The following is a 9,682-nucleotide window of genomic DNA, read 5'->3' as shown; positions in this document are numbered from 1 at the left end:
GATGAGATTAAAAGGGTTTGGGGTTAAATTAAAATTTTTGAGTGAATTGGAGTTAAAATTTGGATTTTGGTTAAGGATAAAATTGGAAGAAAATAATTGACTAATTATTGATTGTTTAAAAAATTGGTAGTTGGGATAAAATTAAAATTTATTAAAATTTTAAGAATAAAATTAAAATTTATTGAAATGTTAAGAATAAAATTGAATCAAATTAAATATTAAAATTTATTTTAAAATTTTTTAAAAATATTAGAAACAAAAAAATATATTTTATTCTTAATTTTATATATTATTATATTTTACACACTGAAACATGAAAAGGGTAAAGTAATCCACTAGTATGACATTTTCAATGTTGAGATGATGGTTTAAGAATCAAGATGACCCATAGCAATAAAAAAGAGAATTATTTTTTTTGTACTCACATTATAAATTATTTTATATAATTGTTTAATTATTTGAATATTTAAATGATAATTGTAGAAAGTAGTAATAATGTACCAATATATAATTAAATGTGTGAAAAATATTTTTATATTAATATATTAAATTAAATTTTATATATTAATATATTATGGACACTAATTTATTAATTTATTTTTTTTATTTATTATAATAAATTTAATAAAAATATTTTATAAAAAAATTACATACTAAATTTCTCTCCATCATTTTCGTTATATATAAGATAGAGTTTATCATGTCTATCATTACATATATGAATTTTATTAAAATTAATGTTACACTTTGTTTATATTTTAGTAATATTTTGTATTTTTTAAATTAAAAAATTATTATATAATAAAAAAATATTATTTTAATTTTAACAATATTTTTAAGAGACTATAATATAAATATTAGGGTAAAAAATCATAATAAGCCAACTGGCTCAAGAAATTACGTAAATACGCCAAAGCGAAAATCGTTTCAGCAATAAGCCAGATCGTATTTTTATATAATTCGAACCAGGTTGGTTCGAACTCTATTTGTTAGTAAATCGAACCAGGTTAGTTCGAATTAGGGTTTTTTGTTTGTTAGTAATTCGAACCAGCCTGGTTCGAATTAGGAATGAAGGTAATTCGAACCAAGGTGGTTCGAATTATAGAGAGAGAATGTGTGCATGTAATTCGAACCAGGCTGGTTCGAATTACACCAATCATAGTTCGAACCAGGCCGGTTCGAACTATGTGTGAGACTGACTAAGCTGTGTATCTATGGACGAGGCATATCGGAATCAGCCAAAGAGATGCGGCCTATGTCGCCAACCCGGACACAGTTCAATAAGAGAAAATAAACGCTAAACTGTTTCAAGATTCATTGATCATACAAAATGAATGTCCCAGAACACAAATTAAAAAAAAACATAGGTAAACAGACTATAACATAACAAAAAAAGTACAAACCAGGATCATACATACATGATTGAACTTTAAAGAAAAAAAATACATAATTAAAAAAGCCATATTCGTTACTACTCACAACAATCAAACTAAAAGTCATGTGCGCTAATGTAAATAATACTGACACTAACAACATGGGATATAATCTAAATAACTCTAAGACTAGCAAGATGCGCACTAATGTAGATAATGCTAACACTAACAACATGCATACTAACGGTGTCCTGTCTGAGACGAGCCTCCAACCTGTGGGCAACTACGTCGCGTGTGTCCGGGTTGGCGACATAGGCCGCACCTCTTTGGCCGATTCGGATCCGCCTCGTCCATATTCGTCCGTATCCTAGTGGATCTAGGACGACCCTCTCTGGCACGCCTCATGGCAGGGTCTGGAATCACCGTGGGCCCGTCGTAAGGTGGCCAGAAGCCCTCCGGGATGGGAGGTGTGAATCCCATCCGATACACATTGAAGACCGAGCTAATCTGATAGACGCTGTGAACGTAAGAGGTCCAGGTGACCCGTGAGTATGCACAGCACGCAAGTGCGTGCTGACACGGGAAATGAAGAGCCTGGAAGTACCCGCAGTCACATGTCCGAGAGGCAAGTGATACTCTGTAAGTACCCAAGGAGAAAGAACCAGTCGGAGTAGTCTCTGCTACAGTGAACTCGGAGTTATCCCGGTCATACAGCGTCACCGTGAAGCACCTGGCCGTCTTCATGTTGGCCTCAATACACTTCACCAAATGCTGACTGAATTGTTGTCCTGTTCCCATCTGGGCCTCAGCCTCTCTCCCCTTGCGAACAAACAGTTCCGCAAGCCTACAATATGTTGCCTTCACCAGGGATGCTACAGGGAGATTTCTGACCCCCTTCAGGATAGAGTTCACACACTCGGAGATGTTCGTCGTCATGTGACCGAATCTCCGCCCCTCATCACGATGCTGAGTCCACAACGAGTAATCAATCCGGTTCGCCCACTCACACATCGCCGGATCTTCAGATCGCAGGATATCAAACCAGTAATCAAATTCAACCTCGGTCTTCGCATACGCCGCGTTCACTAGTAGCCTCCTAGCGTCTTTGCCCTTGAAGGTTAGGGAAAAATTAGCCGCTACGTGTCGTATGCAGAATGCACGGTACGCAGATGGCGGTAGCCAACCGCCGTCAGGGGCCTCAAGCGCAACCTTGATGCCGTTGTGCCTGTCCGATATAACCAGCAGACCGGGCTGCGGGGTCACGTGCTATCGAAGGTGTGAGAGAAAGAATGTCCAGGATTCCGCATTCTCACCCTCTACTAGTGCGAATGCCACAGGTAGAATGTTGGAGTTCCCATCCTGTGCAATCGCGATGAGCAACGTTCCCCCATACTTCCCATACAAATGTGTGCCGTCAATGCTGATTAGCGGCTTGCAATGACGGAATGCCTCGATGCAGGGTGGGAAAGTCCAGAAAAGTCTGTGGAAGTACGCTTGAGATTCGTCCACCTGTCCTCCAACTCGAACCGGGCTCGTCTTCAGGACCACAACACTCCCAGGCATCGTCAGCTGGACACCCAAGACCCACCTAGGCAGGTCGTTGTAGGACTCATCCCAGTCACCGTATATGAGGGCAATAGATTTCTGCTTCGCCATCCAAACCCTCCGGTAAGTCGGCCTAAAACCAAAGTGCGCTGCCGTGGCGTTCAGGAGCACCTTGATGCTCACGGATGCATCGGCCCTAACCATTGGCATAATGAAAGCCGAAATCACATGATAATCCAAACTCCTGTGGTCACTAGAGATGGATGTGGCCAGGCAAGTGTGAGGTCCATTGTACCGTTTGACCTCCCAAATGCCCTTGCGCTTCCGGAGACTCAGTCGAATCAACCATGTGCACCCATTCCCAAACTCGGAACACTTGCCCACATACCGGCGGTGATCCGACTCCACCACCTTGTACTGTACCCCTCGCCGGATGCTGTAAGTCTTCACACTTAAAAGGGCCTCATCTTTATCCTGGAATTGCTGACCAACCTGGAACTCTGTCAGACCAGTAGTCCCTTCCGCATCTCTAGCTCCGAATCCAACAGCGTGCCCTAAAACCCCCTCATGTCTCATGGCGTCCAAGTCCAACGAGGAAAAATGTGGTGGATACTGCTGTGTGCCAGAGCTAGAACCACCTACCTCCAATGCAGGCCCAGTCGCTCCAACATCATCAGCGCTATCATCGTCAATCATATCCGGCTCGACGTCATCCTCGTCTTCATCGTCCAAAAAACCGTCTCCTACGCCAACAGGTGCAACTCCCACTAAAGCGTTCGGCAAATTTTCCCTTTCCACTACCTCGTCGCCTTCGGTGGCATTGAGGTCAACAGCGAAAGATGGGGAGGCGACATGTTGGACCACTGGTTCGTACACAGGGACGGACGAGGAAGCAACGGCAGGCCGGGAACTAGAACCTGCTGCATTCGCTATAGTGTTCGTATTCCTGTTCGAACCGCCGGAGCTGGATACAACATCAACCAGCCAGGCCAACAACTCTGGTGTCCTCACCTCCGGAAACTGCCGCCGACAGAGAAACATTACTTGCAAGTCCGCATCATTATTAATCGTGAAGCAATCATACTTCACCGTATTCTGTAGCACCGTGACTGGAATGCGATAGAAAAACTTCTTTACCCGCTTCGCACCCTCCAGACCAAGCTTCATTAGTACAGCGCTAACAAGGTCGTCGTAACTCGTCGTAGATGTTATGACAATACATAGAGGATTCTTATCTGTGAACTTTACTCCGGAACGAGTTTTTCTATTAACAGATCCTCTGTGGTGCACCAAAACAACAAAACTCTCCTCACTAGCCATCCTACTCCCTCTAATGAGAGTAACTCACGTTTGGAACCATATATATACAGTCAGTCTCACACATAGTTCGAACCGGCCTGGTTCGAACTATGATTGGTGTAATTCGAACCAGCCTGGTTCGAATTACATGCACACATTCTCTCTCTATAATTCGAACCACCTTGGTTCGAATTACCTTCATTCCTAATTCGAACCAGGCTGGTTCGAATTACTAACAAACAAAAAACCCTAATTCGAACTAACCTGGTTCGATTTACTAACAAATAGAGTTCGAACCAACCTGGTTCGAATTATATAAAAATACGATCTGGCTTATTGCTGAAACGATTTTCGCTTTGGCGTATTTACGTAATTTCTTGAGCCAGTTAGCTTATTATGGTTTTTTACCCTAAATATTATAACATCCACCCATATATAATATATATAATAGAAGAAAAAAAATCAAGGAATCGACTCTATATACAGTCAAGAGTCGAGAAGCAAGAAAATACTAACATAAACGTTGAAAAGTTCTATGCCTCTCTCCGGTTACGATGTATTTTTAAATAATTTTAAAAGTTTTGAATATTTCTTTTTTTTTTAGGTTTTAAATGTGTTTTTTTTATAAATTTTGGTTGTTTTTTTTTCTTATTTTTTATATTTTTTTGTTTTAGATTTTGGATGATAATGCATTTTTTTATTATAATTAAAAGAATTTTTATTGTGTTCAAATTTTAGACTTTTTTTTTAGATTTCAAAAGTTCTTCTACAATAATTTTATATGTTTATTTTTGTTAGGTTTTGGATTTTTTTATTAAATTTTAAATATTTTTTAATAATAATTTTAGATATTTATTTTTATTTAATTTTAAATGTTTATTTTTGTTATATTTTTTATGTTTATTTTTAATTAATTTTGAATAATTTTCTAATTTATTTACAATCTAATTAATAATTAATTATTGTTGATTAATACCAATTGGTTACCTAATATGATTAATATATATATATATATATATATATATATATATATATATATATATATATATATATCCATAAATTCGTGAATATTCCAATTTCATGATTAATTAATCAAAGGAAAGCTCCAAAAGGGTGAGGGCAACATCAAGTCAATACCCTTATTAACGCTATTCCATCGTCATCAACTTCCTATTCATAATCATATATATATAGAGAGATGAGGAAAATGCATTTGAGAGAGAAGGGTGAAAAGTCATAGAGGCATGGGTGTGATGGGAGGAGAAGAAGGGATTGAGGAAGGTAGAGGGTCAAAAGAGCAAGAACACTTTGTACTTATCCATGGCATAGGTGGTGGAGGTTGGTGCTGGTACAAAATCCGGTGTCTTATGGAGAATTCCGGCTACAAGGTCTCATGCCTAGACCTTAAAGGTGCCGGAATTGATCAATCCGATGTTGATTCCATTCTCTCCTTTGATGATTACAATAAGCCTCTCATGGATTTCATGTCTTCTTTGCCAGACAACGAACAGGTATGTGAAGACGTTATTGTGTGAAGATAATATTGTAAATTGTTAAATAGTTTAATATGTTTGACTGAACTATTTAATGATTTGTGAAAGTATACATTTTCGATTATTATTCAAAGTTCAACTAACTTTTCATTCAAAATCTCTTCGACATTTGTTACTTCACAGGTGATACTAGTGGGGCACAGTGCAGGAGGGTTGAGTGTTACTCAAGCATGTCATAAATTTGCTAATAAGATCCGTTTAGCAGTGTATGTGGCAGCAACTATGCTCAAGTTTGGGTTCTTAACCGACCAAGATCTTAAACAAGTGAGTGTTGTTCTGTTTTTTTCTTTCCTCTGCTTCCACAATGTTTGTTTTTCATAACAATTGAACTTATTTTCACTTTTCATGCATTTTTCTTTTTCTTGTTTTTCAAACCTATGACACAATAGTATATGCCATCGAATTGGCAAGAGAATTATTTGGCATTTTTTAATTTAAACAGGGAAAGGAGAATGGTGTAAGATACAGTTATGGAATTTATAAATATTTTAGAAGCTGTAGTGTTAGAAGCAAAAATAAGACCCTCTTTGGAGTACACAAATCAAATACTCCAAAAAAATTTTAATTTTTTAAACACAAATTTGAGGATCGATTTACACATTTTCTATCATTTTAAAAAATACCAAAAATTATAATTTTAAAATATATCACTCATCTCATTTTCATAATTGAATTTTTTAGCCATTATTTGGCTTAGAATCTTCAAGAATTTTTACAGCAAAGATGATGTTGATATGATATACTGTGTTTTTCTTAAAATAATTGGGTTGGTTGGTTGCCAACTTGGTATTGATGATTCTTTCTGACAAATCACAAATGTTTTTCTACCCACTCTCACTCTCACGTTTTTTCTTTGAGAATTTCGCCATATACAAACAAACAAACTTGCAGCTGTTCAGCAACAAGGCAGTTTTTTTAGCACCAAAATGGCCTTTTCTTTTGGTACAAAATGTATAATAATTATTGTGGGGGATTTCTTTTCTCTACGTCTTTTACAAGGTTCGTTTTAAATTTTAATAATTTAATCCATTATTACTGAAAAAAGATTTTATATAAGTATTATTTCAATTTTCTTTTAAAAACTTATGTGTTTGTATAGATAAAAGAAAAACTATAACAATTCAATTAACGAGATACATGAACATATAAAAATTTTTTCAAAAAATATATAACAATATTTTTAAAAGATTTTTTATATTAATAAGAATTTAATTTTGATATGTTGTCCTTATAAAATGATTTTATACATGTATCTAATTATACAATGTCACATAAGAAAAAATAATTATTTTTTATACTTGTATCAAAATTTAATTATATTAATAAAATATCAAATTTGAATTATTCATTATGTATTATCACACTTCTAAGTGCCTACTTAATTATTTCATATCCAAATACAAATATTCAATCAAAGAAAAAAAAACATTCTCAATACATTCTAATTAGACTTCCCTTCTATTCTTTTTTTTGGGAGACAAGTTTTTTTTTTTTTGACATGATATTCGAATTTTAAATTTAGTCGATATGGGTTAAGATCTCTCACCGGACCTATTTTTCTGGCTTTAAAAATTAAACAAGTTACAATTTTATATGGTCAACAGAACTGCTATGCATTTTGAAATTTGACCCATGATGCATATGGCCTATTATTGTAGCATATAAAATTTGCTTTTATTCTCCAAAATGATGGAGAACACTCTAATGTTACGCTAAGCCAATCTATCAAAAGATGTGTACGAACAAAAGCTAATAATCATTATTCACAATCATTATAGCGAGTTCAATCTGTTACTAAATTTATCATCAATAACTGTGTACCAAATTAAACCACCTATAAAATGGCAATCCTTGTGTTAATCATTGTAAAAACCTTTGATGGCCAATGTTATGCTATTTGGAGACATAGCATCGTAAAAAATCTTTGCTTTCTTCTATCCTCTCAAACAAAATTAGTGTTTCCGACAACCCTGTCTCTTCCACACGCCCAGTTTGTCTTTCGGAAGTAGTAAATCATTGAAAAGTCACAAAAGGATTAATTAATAACCATAACTTTTAGTAGCATTATGTTGTAGTGCTAGTAGCAGAAGAGTAGCTGCAGTTGTTATTATTATTATTATTATTATTATTATTATTATTATTATTATAAGTTGCATGTGAGTCTTGGAAAATATTAAGATATACTCTTTTGGTATTCAAATAAATATTTGTTTCTAGTTTTTCATATAGAAGAATATTAGAAAACTATCAAAATTATTATTATTTTTAGTAATTAGTTATTTATTAATATTTAAAAATATAAAATAAAATATGTTATAAAATTATTAAACTAAAAGAATTAGACTAAAGGAATTGAGTTGATAGTTAAGTGAGTTTAAAAAAATAAATTACAATAGTAATAAAAATAAGTTTTACTATTTTTATATATTCTCTCAAATATATTAATTTTAAGATATGGGCGAGATAAATGTAAGAAAAATGATAGGAATTAATTTTTAGTTAACCAGTATTATTTAACTTTAGGGTTTAGGCTTATCATTTATAATTTAAGATTTAGCAGTTAAGAGTTTATAAATTAGGTTTTAGTATTTAAGATAAATAAATAAAATAATTTTAAAAAATTAACTGATGTTGGCTGAGAAAAATTAATTATCGAGTATTACTTTAAAAGAAGTGCTAGGGCCAGGAACTTTTGTGTTTTGTAATCATCAATTGGCCATTAATAATATTTTTAATGATGTGAGATTATATCCAATGATAGAAGATCACTCACTTTTCTTTTGATAGTTAAGTGTTGACAACAAAATACAAAAGTTGCAGACCCTTAGACTTTTTCTTACTCTAAATATAATAATGTTACATTGATTTAATAAATAGATATTTACTTGTTAAAAAAAAAAAGAAAGAAAATTGGCAACTATTTAAAAAGGTAGGAAGTATTATTGACCATGATTGATAGAAAGTTTTGTGATGAATGCAGGGGGCACCAGATTTATCAGAATTTGGTGATGATGTATACAAGCTAGGATTTGGATTGGGAGCAGATAAGCCTCCAACAAGTGCTTTGGTGAAGAAAGAATATCAACGCAAAATCATATACCAATTGAGCCCTCATGAGGTTAAAAAAGAATTCATTAAATTTGGTTGATGATGAATGAATGTTAATTAATATTGATAATTACAGGATTCAACCCTAGCTGAAATGCTGCTAAGGGCAGGGCCAGTACAAGCATTAACAAGTGCAAGATTCAATAACAATGAGGAAGAAGTGGAGAAGGTGGCGCGCGTGTACATAAGGACAAGGCATGACAATGTGATTAAGGCAGAACAACAGGAAGCCATGATTAAGAGTTGGCCACCTTGCACTGTTTATGAATTGGACAGTGACCATAGCCCTTTCTTCTCCACTCCATTCCTTCTCTTTGGCTTCCTCGTTAAGGCTGCTGCTACCTTTTGACGTTGGATGCAACTAATTAATAATAATAACTATGTATCTATACTTCTTTTCTTCTTAGCTTTCATCTTAATTAGCTTCCATACATGAATAAATGTGCTGTGATTATGAGACTTCCGAGTCAGTGAGACATCAAATTCATGTGTAATTCATTAGTTATGATAAATTAACACCTTTGGGTACAACAAAAATGTGGATGAATAAGAATGTGATAAGTGAATTATATTATTTAAAAATATATTATATAATATTTTATATTAAAATTTTGATTTAATTATTCTACTGGTCATTATATTTTTATTAAATTTGTAGTTAGGTTTTTATATTTTTTTCAATTAAGTTTTTACATTATTTTTAATTTTGTAATTAGGTCATTTTTATATAAAAAATATTAAAATTAACAGAATATTTCTTTCAAAAAATATGTAGTCAAAAGATCTAATTAGATTTTTAATTGT

At 34.0% G+C, this 9,682-nt stretch overlaps 1 protein-coding gene across 1 annotated transcript; it reads left to right on the top strand.

Annotated features, from left to right (window-relative positions):
• The first annotated feature begins 5,421 nt into the window (after positions 1–5,421).
• Positions 5,422–9,337, top strand: LOC130955821 (methylesterase 17). Its single transcript, XM_057882797.1, is given in 5 exon segments — positions 5,422–5,728; positions 5,894–6,034; positions 8,751–8,888; positions 8,955–9,221; positions 9,223–9,337. Coding segments are annotated over 5 exon segments (834 nt in total). The 5' UTR covers positions 5,422–5,461; the 3' UTR covers positions 9,244–9,337.
• Positions 9,338–9,682: the final 345 nt, after the last annotated feature.

The sequence above is a fragment of the Arachis stenosperma genome, chromosome 10 (assembly GCF_014773155.1).
Source record: "Arachis stenosperma cultivar V10309 chromosome 10, arast.V10309.gnm1.PFL2, whole genome shotgun sequence".
NCBI lineage: Eukaryota > Viridiplantae > Streptophyta > Magnoliopsida > Fabales > Fabaceae > Arachis > Arachis stenosperma.
Note: the sequence above shows the minus strand (reverse complement) of the source record. Positions and strands in the feature narration are given on the sequence as shown.